At 38.2% G+C, this 17,074-nt stretch overlaps 1 protein-coding gene across 3 annotated transcripts in view; it reads left to right on the plus strand.

Moving 5' to 3' along the window:
* Positions 1-16,724, plus strand: part of SAR1B (secretion associated Ras related GTPase 1B) — a 28,401-nt gene extending 11,677 nt beyond the window's left edge. For 2 of the 3 annotated variants that reach the window (XM_079702713.1, XM_079702714.1), the window contains 5 exons: positions 3,255-3,374; positions 11,524-11,589; positions 13,050-13,153; positions 14,204-14,335; positions 16,081-16,724. In XM_079702713.1, coding sequence (XP_079558839.1) covers positions 3,255-3,374; positions 11,524-11,589; positions 13,050-13,153; positions 14,204-14,335; positions 16,081-16,197 — 539 coding nt within the window. In that variant the 3' untranslated portion in view covers positions 16,198-16,724. The remainder of the gene's footprint in view (positions 1-3,254; positions 3,375-11,523; positions 11,590-13,049; positions 13,154-14,203; positions 14,336-16,080) is intronic. The other variant, XM_079702715.1, reaches the window with a different exon arrangement.
* Positions 16,725-17,074: the final 350 nt, after the last annotated feature.

Raw genomic sequence — 17,074 nt, forward strand, 5'->3', positions numbered from 1 at the left:
CCCAGAGTGTTTTTTTTTCTTTTTAAAAATATAATTCCTCACATTATTTTATACTGTTGCTCTACTACAGGTCAAATGTCAGATCTCTCTATACTACCTCCAAGAGAATTCTTAAATCTTTTTATCAGACTGAAATATTTTGTCACATATTTGCAAGAAGTGGGTCAGAAATAGAGGCTTTTAAACTTTATTTTGCTGGGGCTTTGGGTTATAACATGTTGGAATCATATCTCAGTTTATAGAACAATGAATCTATGCTGAATTATGTTGAAAAGGCAAAATAGATTGCATCACAATCAGGAACAAGAAGGTTAATAGTGCTAACTTTAGGAAGCAGTATAGAGAAATGAAAATGAACCAAAGCTTTGGGGTCAAACATAGGTTCAGGTCTCAGATCTGACTTTGGCATTTGAGCAAGTTAACTCTGAGTCTTCATTTCCCCTCTGTAAAAAAGAGAATAATACTGCTACTTCACAGAGTTGAGGATTAAGTGAAATAATGTATGCAGGTGCTTAACAGTGCCTACCACAAAATAAGAATTTAGTCCAACTCAGTTTACAGACTAAATGCTGTAGTTGTTCCCCTTTAGTATATTATCCTGTACACTTTTACTATTTAAAAGTTAGGGTGGTAGGGACTTCCCTGGTGGCACAGTGGATAGGAATCTTCCTGCCAATACAGCAGACACGGGTTTGATCCCTAGTCCGGGAGGATCTCACGTGCCGTGGAGCAACTAAACCCATGCGCCACAACTACTGAGCCCACGTGCCACAACTACTGAGCCTGTGCTCTAGATCCCGTGCTCCACAACACGAGAAGCCACCGCAATGAGAAGCCCACGCGCTGCAACGAAGAGTAGCTCCTGCTCACCACAACTAGAGAAAGCCCGTGCACAGCAACAAAGACCCAACGCAGCCAAAAATAAATAAAATTAAATATTAAAAAAAAAAGGGTGGTAAGATAGAGTGCATTGGTTAGAAACAGTCTATGTAGAAACCTTTTAAGAAATAGAAATGTTTAAGGAGATTATTAGTCAGATTTATAATTAAAGAAGAGATGTAGTATCCCAGCTCAGGTAAATATGGAAAACAATCTTTGTAGAAACCTTTTAAGAAATAGAAATGTTTAAGGAGATTATTAGTCAGATTTATAATTAAAGGAGAGATGTAGTATCCCAGCTCAAGTAAATATGGAAAACAGTCTTTAGGACTGGAATTGTTGGTCAATATGTGATCAAAAGATTAGGACTTAAATAATTTACTTCTTAAACTTAAATGTGGGTAAAGAACTAGATGTTATTTTGGCATGAACTTATTAGAAAATGGATGGCCTGAATCTGTAATTGCCTAATGTCTTAAAAATTTCATTTATTGATTAAGTATTTTTTGAGCTGCTGCTGCATTCCCTGTCCTCATGTAATTCCATGGGTATTAGACAATTAAAGACATGAAAAATAAAGTTCAATACCACTACACACCTAGTAGAATGCCCCAAATCCAGATGCTGACAACACCAAATACTGGTGAGGATGTGAAACAACAGAAACTCATTCATTGCTGGTGGGAATGAAAAATGGTTCAGCCACTTCGGAAGACAGTTTGTTGGTTTCTTATAAAAGTAAACATACTCTTACCATTCAATCCAGCAATTGTGCTCCTTGGTATTTACCAAAAGGAGTTGAAAACTTACATCCACCTGAAAACCTACGTCCACCTGAAAACCTGCACACAGGTGTTTGAAGCAGCTTTAGTCATAACTGCCAAAACTTGGAAGCAACCAAGATGTCCTCAGTGGGTGAATGGATAAACTATGGTATAGCCAGACAGTGGAATATTATTCAGCACTAAAAAGAAATGGACTATCAAGCCATGAAAATACATGGAAGAAACTAAAATGCATATTACTGAGTGAAAGAAACCAATCTGAAAAGGCTACATACTGAGTGATTCCAACTACATGACATTCTAGAAGAGGCAAAAATATGGAGACAATAAAAAGATCAGTGGTTGCTGGGCCTTGGGTGGGATGGGATGTATAGGCAGAGCACAGAGGACTTTTTAGGGCAGTGAAAATACTCTGTATACTGTTGAATATGTGTCATTAAACTTTTGTCCTCTTGGGGGAGGATATGTATGTGTGGGGAGAGAGGTATAGGGAAATCTCTGTATGTTCCTTTCAGTTTTGTTGTAAACCTAAAAGTGCTCTAAGAAAAGTTTTTAAAATACACACACACACACACACATATATATATATGTAGCTCAATATGGAATTTTGCAGTAAATGCCAGTCTACTGTAAATTGGTCAATGCTGTATTTATCTTTTTATCACTTTATCTATCAATGCTTGATTGATATATTTAAAATTATGTGCTTGGATATTTTTGTTGTTTCTTAGTGTTATGCAATCATGTCAATAGTTTAACCTTATTCTCAGGGAAATTTGACAGTGAACTAAACTTTTTTTTTTTTTTTTTTTTTTTTTTTTTTTGTGGTACGCGGGCCTCTCACTGTTGTGGCCTCTCCCGTTGCGGAGCACAGGCTCCGGACGCGCAGGCTCAGTGGCCATGGCTCACGGGCCCAGCCGCTCCGCGGCATGTGGGATCTTCCCGGACCGGGGCACAAACCCGTGTCCCCTGCATCGGCAGGCGGACTCTCAACCACTGCGTCACCAGGGAAGCCCGAACTAAACTTTTTTACTGAAAAAAAAACTCACTGTAATTTTTATTGTCAAAAATAGTTAATTTATTTTTATCTGTGGAAAAATACTCTTTAATTATTCTTTTGGTCTAGCTTCCTAAATACATAATGTCAAGTATTTTATGAGTGTTTCTCTAGTAGAGGACACAGATATTTGTCAAGGGATAGACTAAAATAAAATAAAAGAGGATTTAAGATAAATTGTCAAGGGAATTGGCATTTTGGCATTGCGAGATAAGTTTAGGTCACACGTACATTTATTGATTGGGGCAAAGTTTAGTTTTATAATGATTTGACTTCCCAAATCATAATAGATTTAAAATAGCTCTTCAAAACTAAAATTAGGTTAGATATCCAAGCTTTTTTCAGGCCAATTTATAAAATATTAAAAGTTCAAAAGGTTAATAAGTGTTTCTTTATCAAAAATATGGTGTATTTAGGAAAAGTATCTAAATAACTAAATTGTGAATATTATATTATACTTTTATTTAAAGTCATTTTATTTGTGTAGTCTATGTCAGATATCACTTTGACTAATCATAGCTCTTATTCTGCAGGATTATATAAGAAAACTGGTAAATTGGTATTTCTTGGATTGGATAATGCGGGAAAAACAACATTGCTACACATGCTAAAAGATGATAGACTTGGACAACATGTCCCAACGTTACATCCCAGTAAGTATATTCTCCCATACAATATATTACTTGATCAAGTGATACCAATTCATAGGCCCTAACCAAAAGGTTTTGTTTGGTTTTTTGGTGGATAAATTATGATCAGGTCACTTCACCTGTTCTTAAAATAGTATAGTAAATAATAAGTGACCCAACTCTAGGGAGTATATTTAGATCTTGAAATAATACTCATATCTTCTTATCAGTTAGTATACCATCGTCCAGCTAGAGGAATTAAAAAGTTATTGCCTCAGGGATTATGATATGATATTCAACAACATATTGCTTAGGTTATAAATAGTCACCATTAGCTTGTTACATAACCTAAATTCCTTTCAAATTTTAGAACTGCACTATTTTAATCATTATTCAATGGACAGATTATAGTCTTATACTTTGCTGGAAGCTCTCAACTTATTAACCAGTTATTTTTCTAGTCCTAACAATCTGAACTATTTCTTATATAAAGACCATAGAATTATTCCAAAAACCAGGGGATGTATTGATACACTTATAGAAAGGTTTTTGGTTTTTGGTGTTCTTTTTGGCCACACCCCACGGCTTGCAGGATCTTAGTTCCCCAACCAGGGATTGAACCTGGGCCCAGAGCAGTGAAAGCGCCAAGTTGTAACCACTGGACTGCCAGGGAATTCCCTAGAAAGTTTTAAAATAATTAAAAAATAATTTACTGTGCTTCCTTTTAGAAAGACTACCTGAAAGACATTAATAATGATTCTATAAATCACTTAATACATATCATCCTATATATAAGATTATGTAATAGGTACTGTTTGAGAAAGTAAAGTTAATGTTAAAGTGATAAAATTATTAGAAACAGAAGTCTAATCTTAAAATACCTGTGAACTTACTTTTACTGTTGAAAAGATGATGAATCAAGTACACAGAGAGTTTAAAGACAAGTTAATCCATAGATTAATTATGAAATAATGAGTGTTGGCCTTAATAATGAGTATAAAATTGAGAACTGGACTAAAAAGTAGATAATATGATAGTTAATTTAGTTCAGTAAATATACAAAGAACAAGGAAGGAAGACAGAGCAAAACAAATTACCATTTTATCTCTAAAGCTGTTAGTGAGTGAAGTTGGAAAAGGAAGATTTTGTAAAATTGATACTTTTTTTTTATATTAGGAGAGGAAAGTGGGGCTTGACAAATAGGATTCTGATACAAGAACAATACTCTTAAAGAAAAATGATCATGGTGAAATTGAGTATACAAAATTATCTGCAAAAGCAACAGAAATGGAAGAGATTACACAGTGGTCTTATATTAGGTGTAAGTCATTTTAAAAATTTTATGATGTTGCCCTTTTTAATTTATTCAACAAATATTTTTTGAGCATCTGCTCTATGTCAGACATTGTTCTAAGTACTAGGAGTAAAAGCAGTGGCACAAAACAGATGCTATATCAACCTTCCTGTGGCTCACATTCATTTCAACTAATATTTTTCAATTAATCAAAAAACATATGTGTACTCACTTCGGCAGCACATATACTAAAATTGGAATGATGGAATGATACAGAGAAGATTAGCATGGCCCCTGCACAAGAATGACACACAAATTCGTGAAGCATTCCATATTTTTAAGAATGAAATTAAAAATACTCTCTAACATCATATACAAAAATAAACTCAAAATGGGTTAAAGACCTAAATGTAAGGCTGGATACTATAAAACTCTTAGAGGAAAACATAGGCAGAACACTCTCTGACATAAATCTCAGCAATATCTTTTTTTTTTTAATTTTTTTTTAATTTTTGGCTGTGTTGGGTCTTTGTTGCTACGTGCAGGCTTTCTCTAATTGTGGCAAGCGGGGGCTACTCTTCATTTGCAGTGCATGGGCTTCTCATTGCAGTGGCTTCTCTTGTTGCGGAGCATGGGCTCTAGGGTGTGCAGGCTTCAGTAGTTGTGGCTTGCAGGCTCAGTAGCTGTGGCTTGCGGGCTCTAGGCGCAGGCTCAGTAGTTGTGGTGCACGGGCTTAGTTGCTCTGCAGCATGTGGGAAATTCCCGGACCAGGGCTCAAACCCGTGTCCCCTGCATTGGCAGGCAGATTCTTAACCACTGCACCACCAGGGAAGTCCCACAATATCTTTTTTGATTCACCTCCTAGAGTAATGAAAATAAAAACAAAAATAAACAAATGGGACCTAATTAAGTGTAAAAGCTTTTGCACAGCAAAGGAAACCATAAACAAAACAAAAAGACAACCCACAGAATGGGAGAAAGTATTTGCAAATGAAGAGACCAACAAGGGATTAATCTCCAGAATATACAAACAGCTCATGCCACTCAATATCATAAAAACAAATAACCCAATCAAAAAATGGGCAGAAGATCTAAATAGACATTTCTCCAAAGAAAACAGACAGATGGTCAGAAAGCCCAAGAAAAGATGTTCAACATTACTAATTATTAGAGAAATGCAAGTCAAAACTACAATGAGGTATCATCCCACACTGGTCAGTATAGCCATCATCAAATATCTACAGACAGTAAGAGCTGGAGAGGGTCTGAAGAAAAGGGAACCCTCTTGCACTGTTAGTGGGAATGTAAATTGGTACAGCCACTATGGAGGACAGTATGGAGGTTCCTTAAAAAACTAAATATAGAACTACTGTATGATCCAGCAATCCCACTCCTGGGCGTATATCCAGAGAAAACCATAATCCAAAAAGATACATGAACCTGAATGTTCATTGCAGCACTATTTACAATAGCCAAGACATGGAAGCAATTTAAATGTCCATCAACAGAGGAACGGATAAAGAAGATGTGGTACATATATACAGTGGAATATTAGCCATAAAAAAGAACAAAGTAATGCCATTTGCAGCAGCATGGATGGACCTAGAGATTATCCTACTAAGTGAAGTAAAGTCAGACAAAGACAAATATCATATGATATCACTTATATGTGGAATCTATCTAATTTAAAAATGATACAAATGAACTTATTTACAAAACAGAAACAGACTCAGATCTTGAAATCAAACTTATGGTTACCAAAGGGGAAACATAGGTGGAAGTGATAAATTAGGAGATTGGGATTAACATATACACACTACTATATATAAAATAGATAACTATGGACTTCCCTGGTGGTGCAGTGGTTAAGAATCCCCCTGCCAGCTCAATATTAAAAAAACAACCCAATCAAAAAATGGGCAGAAGACCTAAATAGACATCTCTCCAAAGAAGACATACAGATGGCCAAGAAGCACATGAAAAGCTGCTCAACATCACTAATTATTAGAGAAATGAAAATCAAAACTACAGTGAGGTATCATCTCACACCAGTTAGAACGGGCATCACCAGAAAATCTACAAACAACAAATGCTGGAGAGGGTGTGGAGAAAAGGGAACCTTCTTGCACTGTTGGTGGGAATGTAAATTGATACAGCCACTATGGAGAACAGTATGGAGGTTCCTTAAAAAACTAAAAATAGAATTAGCATATGACACAGCAATCCCACTACTGGGCAAATACCCAGAGAAAACCATAATTCAAAAAGACACATGCACCCCAGTGTTCATTGCAGCACTATTTACAATAGCCAGGTCATGGAAACAACCTAAATGCCCATCGACAGACGAATGGATAAAGAAGATGTGGTACATAAATACAATGGAATATTACTCAGCCATAAAAAGGAACGAAACTGGGTCATTTGTAGAGGCGTGGATGGATCTAGAGACTGTCATACAGAGTGAAGTAAGTCAGAAAGAGAAAAACAAATATCATACATTAACGCATATATGTGGAACCTAGAAGAATGGTACAGATGAACCAGTTTGCAGGGCAGAAATAAAGACACAGATGTAGAGGACAAACATATGGATACCAAGGGGGGAAAGTGGCGGCTGGGGGGCGGGGAGGTGTGATGAATTGGGAGATTGGGATTGACATGTATACACCGATGTGTATAAAATGGATAACAAATAAGAACCTGCTGATAAAAAAATAAAGAAAATTAAATTTAAAAAAAAACAAAAAGAATCCGCCTGCCAATGCAGGGGACACAGGTTTGAGCTCTGGTCCGGGAAGATCCCACATGCCGCGTAGCAACTAAGCCCGTGAGCCACAACTACTGAGCTTGCGCTCTAGAGCCCGTGAGCCACAACTACTGAGCCAGTGTGCCACAATTACTGAAGCCCACGTGCCTAGAGCCCATGCTCTGCAACAAGAGAAGCACATGCACCGCAACAAAGAGTAGTCCCCAATCACCGCAACTAAAGAAAGCCCGCGTGCAGCAATGAAGACCCAATGCAGCCAAAAATAAAAATAAATTTTGAAAAAAGAAATTAAAAAAAATAGATAACTAACAAGGACCTACTGTATAGCACAGGGAACTCTACTCAATATCCTGTAATAACCTAGATGGGAAAAGAATTTGGGGACTTCCCTGGTGGTCCAGTAGCTAAGATGCCTCGCTCCCAATGCAGGAGGCCCGGGTTCAATCCCTGTTCAGGGAACTAGATCCCATATGCATGCCGCAACTAAGAGTTCAAATGCCGCAATGAAAGATTCCACATACCGGAACTAAAGATCCCGCACACGGCAAGGAAGATCCCACGTGCCTCAACTAAGATCTGGCTCAGCCAAAATAAATAAATAAATAGGAACTTCCCTGGTGGTCCAGTGGGTAAGATTCCATGTTCCCAGTGCAGGGGGCCTGGGTTCGATCCCTGGTCAGGGAACTAGATCTCACTTGCCACAACTAAGAAGTCTGCATACCGCAACAAAAGATCCTGCATGCCACAACTAAAGATCCCTCATATGGTAACAAAGATCCCATGTGCTGCAACTAAGACCTGGCAGAGCCAAAATAAATTAATAAATAATAAATAAATATTTTAAATAAATAAATCTTTTAAAAATCTTTAAAAAAAAGAATCTGAAAAAGAATGGGTATATATGTATAACTGATTCACTTTGCTGTACACCTGAAACTAACACAACATTGCAAATCAACTATACTCCAATAAAAATTTAAAAAGAAAACGCATATGTGAAAAAGGTAACATATATCTACCCTATGATCTGGCAGTTCCATTGCTAGGTATTTATCTAGGAGAAATGAAAAACATGTGTTCACCAAAATTCTCATACAAGAATGTTTATTATACCAGTTTTATTTATCCGTAATAGCCCCAAACTGGAAACAGCTCAGATGTCCTTCAAAAAAAGAATGGATAAACAATGGAATTCTACTCAATAAGAAAGAGGAATAAACTGCTGATACATACGATGCATATTATATTGCACGGAAGAGGCTGGTCACAAAATTTATATACTATATGATACCATTTATATAAAATTCTAAAACAGGCAAAACAAACCTGTGGTGATAGAATTCAGATCAGTGCTTGCTTCTGGGAGTGGAGGTGTAGACTGACTGGGAAGGGGCAAGAGGGAACTTGCTGGGATGTTAACAGTGTTCTGTATCTTAATTAATCAAATTGGGACTTCTTTTAGAAAGCACGGAGTGTACTGGGGATTGTAACCATAGAGGTAGTTTGCCAACCACATCCAAGCATTATCTTTTCCTTATGGAAAGGATCATGCTTTGAACACAAATTGTATTACTTATTCATTCAGTTGGCAGTCTTCATACAGAATTTTTTAGCAAGATAAACTACTCTGGGGTCTCATAGTTATATTGAATAGTTAACAATTATACTGAACCTTTCATTGTAATTGTAGGGGGTCTTCTGCTTTTGGCCATGAGGGAATAACAGAGTCTGGAATTACCATCCCACTGTAAATGACTAGAAAACTGGACAAAAATATATACTACAACTGTTTTCAGATATTGGGCAATAGCTAGCACAGGGCTATGATTCCTGAGAGAAGAAAAACAAATGCTTCTCTATTCAAGTTTTATAAAACAGGAGGTAATTTTCAGATCATGGTGTAGGGAGAGGAAACCCAAACAACCCAGTAGTCTTACTGAGTTGAGGAGACAGAGACCAGAATCTGGGGAGGCTGAGGTGACTAGAATTTGCTGGGCAGATTACCACAGAGGAAGGAGCTCTGCAGAGAAGGAACTCCAGAAATTAAAAAAATATATATATATATTTATTTAGGCTGTGCTGGGTCTTAGTTGTGGCATGCGAACTCTTAGTTGTGGCATGCATTCGGGATCTAGTTCCCTGACCAGGGATCAAACCTGGGCCCCCTGCAGTAGAAGCATGGAGTCTTAACCACTGGACCACCAGGGAAATCCCAGAACTCCAGATATTTTCATGGCTGAATACCAATCTGTGCATACATAGGGTGAAACTACACATGTCCAGTCAAAGAATAATTTCTGGAAGAACAGTTATAGTGGAGTTGTTAGCCAAATAATTCCCAGAGCTCACATGGGACCGGGAATCCAAGTTCGCACTAGCCAAAAAGGAGAGACCTTGTTGAATACTCCAAAGGATCATATCTTAGTAATGGGGCTAAAGTAGCTCCAGAGTAAAGGCTACTTTAGATCTGCCCTAACAAAACTTAAAAACTGATCTGCAAGCAATTTAACTGCCTGCCAGAACAAAGTCCAACTTTCTTTTCTTTTTTTTTTTGGCCGTATCCCATGGCTTACAGGATCTTAGTTCCTGACCAGGGTCCCTGCAGTGAGAGTGCTGAGTCCTAACCACTGGACTGCCAGGGAATTCCCAAAGTCCAACTTTCTTGAAAAGGATACAACAAAATCCAACATCCAGGGACTTCCCTGGTGGCACAGTGGTTAAGAATCCACCTGCCAATGCAGGAGACACAGGTTCGATCCCTGGTCCAGGAAGATTCAACATGCCACGGAGCAACTAAGCCCGTGAGTGTGCCACAACTACTGAGCCTGTGCTCTAGAGCCCGCAAGCCACAACTACTGAAGCTCGTGTGCCTAGAGCCCGTGCTCCACGCCTAGAGCCCGTGCTCCATGACAAGAGAAGCCACCGCAATGAGAAGCCCGCGCACTGCAAGGAAGAGTAGCCCCTGCTCGTCACAACTAGAGAAAGCCTGCGCACAGCAGGGAGGAACCAGTGCAGCCAAAAATAAATAAATTAATTAATTTTTTAAAAATCCAACATTCAATAAAAAATTATTAGACATGCAAAGAAGCAGGAAAGTATGATCCATAACCAGGAGAAAAATTAATCAGTAAAAACAGATTGTAACAGAGATGATGGCAGAAGTAAAAAAGATGATGGAATTAGCAAATAAGGACATTGAAATAGCTGTTATGAATATGGTTAAGGATCTAAGGGAAACATGAACATAATGAGGAGAGAAATTGAAGATATAAGACAGAACCAAATGGAACTTATAGAAAAGAAAAACAAAATATCTGAAATGAAATTTTCACTAGGTAGGATTAATAGCAATTTTTTTTGTGGAGTGGAGGGTGTCCCACACTGCACGGCATGTGGAATCTTAGTTCCCCGACCAGGGGTTGAACCCGCACCCCCTGCAGTGGGACACAAGTCTTAACCACTGGACCACCAGGGAAGTCCCAAGGATTAATAGCAAATTAGTGCCAATACTGAAGAAGGAAAGACCAGTGAACTTAAGTCAATGCAATAGAAACTAAAAGAAACAGAGAAAAATGACTGAAAAAAAAAATCAACAGAGCCTCAATGACTTGTGGGACAATATTAAGTAGTCTAGCAAACCTATCATTGAAGTCCCAGAAGGGGAAGGAAGGGAGCAGAAAAAATATTTGAAGAAATAATAGCCAAATTTTTTATTATAATTGTCATTAAAGACTGTCACCTGCGAAATATGACAGCCATGAGAGAATACTGTTATTTCACCTTTATCGTTTAAGATGAATTACAGGAAAAATTATTAGGTTGGAGCAGCCACTTGAATTCACAGTAAATAATTGTCAATTTCAGCAGGATAGAGAAGGAAAAATAAGTAAGTGTTGGATTTGTGGTGGGTAGTGAATACTAGAAATGAATATTATCATTTACGTGCATTATATTGGCAATATGAAATGGAATATAGTAGTTACAACAGAGAATTGCTTTTTGATTTGACCTTATTTGCAATTAAAGTAAGTCAAACTTTAAGTGGCAATATATACCAGGAATGGATTTCTAATTTTCATGTTGTTAAAATATTTTGTATTATTATTTAGCATCAGAAGAACTAACCATTGCTGGCATGACATTTACAACTTTTGATCTGGGTGGACATGTTCAAGGTGAGACCCTATTGCTTTATTTAATAAAAATGTGACCATTATGTTCCAGTGCATGAAATCTCATTCTATTCAAAGAAAGCCAGAGTAGACTTAAAATTTAGGAGTTATTACCCCTAGATAAATGCTTTAAATGCAAAGGATGATTTTCATGGTACTCCAATTTAAGTCTGAATTGCTTTTGGTGGTAAAGCATATGAGTAAAATTTAGCCTCCATTCTTTCTCTGCTCCAGTCCACCTTTCACTTACTGTCGTAATCATGTTATGAATATGTTATTGCTCTGTATGAAAAACCTTCTGTGGCTAACTCATTACCTATAAAATAAAGGCCAAACTCACTGACCTGGCAGTCAGGATCTCTATGATCTGATCGCTTTACTTTTTGAGTCTTTATTTCCCACTATACCCTTTCCCATTCTCTTTACTCCAACCAAACCAAACCATCTTGGTGTTCTCCCACCTCTGTGCTTATGCCATCCCCATCTGCACATAGGTAACCCACCTTCAGGGCCCCGTGTAAGTCCTGCTGCCTCCCCTGAGAAGCCACTCCCAGCTGGGAGTGCTCTCAACTATACTTACGCAGCAATTAGTGCGTTTGTATACATATCTGCAAGTTTGGAATGACTGTCTTATTTCCTCTACTAAACTTTCTGGGACTGAAATCCTAGTTATTTTTTAATATCCCCAAAAGGACTTAGTAGTATCCACCGCATGGTAATTCATAAATAATGAATATTACAAAGCCTGTAGCTAGTGAAAGCACATTTGAGACATATATCAATTGTTTAAAATATACATAAACTAATTCCTGGAATATAATGATTAGATTTAGAACCTAATGGAGTTTGAGACTTCATTTCTATATTATTTTAAGGTACATTATAAAACTGAAGTCAGAAAAAAAAGTTACCTTCCCCTAGGGTGCCCCCCAAACTGTTTTCCCCTCTAAAAGAGAATGTCATGGCAAAAATTACCCTAATGGTTTCATAAACTTTAATTTCTGTTATGAGTAGAACAGTTTGCTTTATTATTTTAACGTAACAAGTCTGTACCCAATACTAATTTCCTTCTGTCACTGACTCCAGATTTATCACTGGCAAAAAACTGATAAACTAGGAATGTCAAAAAAATGATACTGCGTATAAGAAATAGTAGTGGTCCCTCCAATGAACTTAATGTGCATCCTTGTCCATTAGTAGCAAATATTAATTCTTCTTCTAACATAGGAAAATTGGGGCAGAGTGAAGTATTTGACTTGACCACAATCAAGGAAAACCTGTTATTTCTTCTTTGGTCACCTGGAAGGATTTTGGCAATATTGGGTGAAAGATTAACTTGAGTATATAGTGAAGTAGCAGCAGCTAAGGGATAATTACACTTGATATCTTGTTGGACTCTTCCCTCAAACTATCTGCTAGGTTTGACCACCAAATAAAATCTAACTCCTGATTGTTTTTATTAGCTCGAAGAGTATGGAAAAACTACCTTCCTGCTATCAATGGCATTGTATTTCTGGTGGATTGTGCAGACCATGAAAGGCTGTTAGAATCAAAAGAAGAACTTGATGTAAGTTAAATAATTAAAACTAAACATAGTCGAATCACTCTGGTAAGCCTGAGGAAATAGGTTGGATATGTAGGTATCAGAGTGTGGCTTTTTTGCAGCCTCTGATGTAACTCCTGACAATTTGTGGAGTTCTGAGATTATTCTACTTAGAATGTAGAGGGAATAGCTTGGAGTAATTGTAGCTATTGAGGAGGTACTAATGCAGACTTGCTTCCTGAAGGCTTGGGCTCACTCTGTACAGAGTGTGCCCTTGTAGTATATTTCATGTCTGCTACATTCCTGTAGTGGCTTGGTCTGAAGCCCCTGGTCCTCCTAGGATGCTGGTTTCTTCAGGAGTTAGCCAGAACCTGGAAATGGCATAACGTGCTATCTTTGTCACCGCTCCCAGGAGTGATCAGGGCCATGTGTAGCCACCTCCTCTCCCGTCTCCCAGGTCTCACGCTTCATAAAGGGGCTCAGAAGCAGTAGGCAAGGTCAGTGCTAGATCTGGGTCCACAGAGAAAGCAGGTCCATGATTTGATGGAAGGTTGACCTGACCATGCCTCTGCCTAGAGCAAGCAAATAAGTACTTATTCATGTGGAAAAGTCCAGATAGGTTCTCTGGTCTTGGAACAGGGTCAGGGAATTCCTGAGTTCCTACTTTGTGCCCGGCACTATGCATATTACCTCATTTAATTCTCAAGTTAACTCCCTAAGGTAGGTGGTACTATTGCAAATTCTCTTTGAACTTCAATGAGCCTTATTGGTGTAAGATCTCACAACTCAAAAGCAGCAGAATTAGAAATGAAACCAGGTCTGCATGCTTCAAAGTGTTGGGTCTATTCACAGAGTGAGCACTTACAGAAGGAGACTTAGGGAGGCAGAAGAATTGAGCTTTGGGTTTGTTGAGCTCACTTGAAAATGTAGGGAAAGTTTGCCAAAGAAAGTTAGCCAAACTGATGGGTATGATAGAGAATGAGTCCTTGATGCCCATTTGGTAGCTTGTCACAATGAACCCTTTAGATGGTTTCATATCAACATCTTGTCGTTCATTTTGTTTTGTTTTTTCAGTCACTAATGACAGATGAAACTGTTGCTAATGTGCCTATACTGATTCTTGGGAATAAGATTGACAGACCTGAAGCCATCAGTGAAGAGAGGTTGCGAGAGATGTTTGGTTTATATGGTCAGACAACAGGAAAGGTAAAAAACAAAAAAAAAGAAAAAATTTTGACAAGTGTGAATATTTCATTCAGTAGTACGAATATCTTTTTATTTTATTTATTTATTTTTATTTATTTTTTTTTTTTGCGGTACGCGGGCCTCTCACTGTTGTGGCCTCTCCCATTGCGGAGCACAGGCTCCGGACGCGCAGGCTCAGCGGCCATGGCTCGCGGGCCTAGCCGCTCCGCGCCATGTGGGATCCTCCCGGACTGGGGCACAAACCTGTGTCCCCTGCATTGGCAGGCGGACTCTCAACCACTGCGCCACCAGGGAAGCCCTATTTTATTTATTTATTTTATTTTTTTTTTTTTTTTGTTTTTTTTTTTTTGCGGTACGCGGGCCTCTCACTGTTGTGGCCTCTCCCGTTGCGGAGCACAGGCTCCGGACGCACAGGCCCAGCGGCCATGGCTCACGGGCCCAGCCGCTCCGCGGCATGTGGGATCTTCCCAGACCAGGGCACGAACCCATGTCCCCTGCATCGGCAGGCGGATTCTCAACCACTGCGCCACCAGGGAAGCCCTATTTATTTTTAATCTTCTGAAATAGTGTGTTCCCACACTACCCCTAACAGTAATCATGCTTATCGGTTTAATCGGTACAGTCTGGCTTCTTTATTTATTTATTTTTTAATTGGGGTATAGTTGACATACATTATACCAGTTTCAGGTGTATAACCAGATGTCTTTAAATTATTATTGTCCTACCTCATAAGCCCATTTTCATTTTTTTCTTAAAAACTGTCATTTATACATTTGTGTCTTTTTTTAATGTCCTCATTTATTTTCTTTCTACCACTGAATGAAATGAAACCTTTTCTTGGTGATATCAAAAATGTCAAAGCCTATACTTATGAGAAACTAAATGAAAGCTTCAAAGTTTTGTCATAATTTTTCAGAATTAGCCACTAAATAATATACTTGAATGTTTAAGCATACCAGTAGTGTATTTAGGCCCTCAGTTCAGTGTTTAAGTCCTGAGTTCACCACAGGTAAAAATAAAATGTAAACTTGGCCATAGCAGTCTTGGGGTTTTCTGAACATATGATTTATAATAAGCTTTAAGACACATTATTTTTGCATTCATTTTTACTGGTATTTGTTTTGGGGAAGGACCTTAGTATTGAAAAATCCCAGAGTAGAGAAATATTGCAGCCTATGGAAGGAGACTCTTATGTTAGATATGGTAGACTTTGGTCTATTTTCTGTTTCTTCTTTTTAATAACTCAACTCCACATTAATTTTTTTTTTTTTTTTTTGCCACGCTACATTGCATGTGGGATCCTAGTTCCCCAACCAGGGGTCGAACTGGCGCCCCCCACATTGGGAGCTCAGAGTCTTACCCACTGGACCGCCAGGGAAGTCCCTGCTCCACATTAATCTTAAGAAATGCCTTGTTTAGTCATAAACCTACTCAGAGAATGTTTGTTTTTAATATAAGTGAAGCCAGTTGTCCCAGGTAACTTGAATTTTTTCTAAGTCACAGATTATTTTCATTCTTGTGTGCCTCACAAGCTCACCTCTGTCCCACTGAGCAGACATCCTGTCCTCCAGTAGAGTGAGAGGAGACGTCCTGTGTGTTTAGGGGAGGGTACTTGGATGCCAAACAGCCGTGGCTTTATCACAGTCACCCTTTGTTCTAAGATGTACGAGCTGCAGTTCTCCTGGGGAGTGGAGCTTTTATTTCATTAAGGGGTCATTCAACATAATGTCTATCTTCTCTTCTAGGGCAGTGTATCTCTGAAAGAACTGAATGCCCGGCCCTTAGAAGTTTTTATGTGTAGTGTGCTCAAAAGACAAGGCTATGGAGAAGGCTTCCGCTGGATGGCTCAGTACATTGATTAACACCAGCCCGCATCGGTTCAAGGTCTCACCATTCAGGCCTACTCAGAGATTTGATCACTCAACATGCATAACTTGAATTCAATAGACTTTTGTTGGTTAGAAAACAGATGTTTTTTAGATTATTAATATTTTATCAACCTAATTTGAGTGAGAATTGAAGACTGATTCAAGTAAGCTGAATATCACAATGTAGCTTTCTAATTCCATAAAAATAATTAGATTTTACAGTTTATAATCTGACATTACCCCCAGCACCATTTTTAAAGGGCAACTTTCCAGACTACCTTTGAAGCACTTTTTAACAATATGAAACTACAAATGTAAACCATATTTAAAAGTTCATCATGTTAAACTTTTTATGTACTTTTTTGGAACTAGTTTTTAAATTTTAGATTATGTGTCCACCTATCTTAAGTGAACAGTTAATAATTAGCTTATTGATGACTGCATGATGCCTTACAGTTTTCATTATTTTTTCTTATGCAAACGTCATGCAATAAAGCAAACCCTAATGTCTGGCACCCTTATTGGGCAAATGTTTCATTTTAATGTGTCTTATCTGGCTAGTATGCTCTGAAATTTTGTATGTTTACTATTATCTATATGAGGGGGTTACTGGGAAAGGAGACTGCTTCAGAATATTTAGAATAATGCTTAAGTTCCTAGAGGCTTTTGCATTTTCCAGGAGACAAGTTGTGTTTGGTTGTACCTTATACCACATTTATCTCTGAATCGTGTATTTTTATCTGTAACACTACCATTACCAATGCTGATGGGATCCATGTCCTAGTCCCTGTGGGATCGGCCTTCTGCAGAAAAGCACATCTTCTGGTACAACCCAAGGTTAATTTTTGGTTTGATAGGCCCATTCCAGTTG

This window comes from Hyperoodon ampullatus (genome assembly GCF_949752795.1).
Source record: "Hyperoodon ampullatus genome assembly, chromosome: 4".
Lineage (NCBI taxonomy): Eukaryota > Metazoa > Chordata > Mammalia > Artiodactyla > Ziphiidae > Hyperoodon > Hyperoodon ampullatus.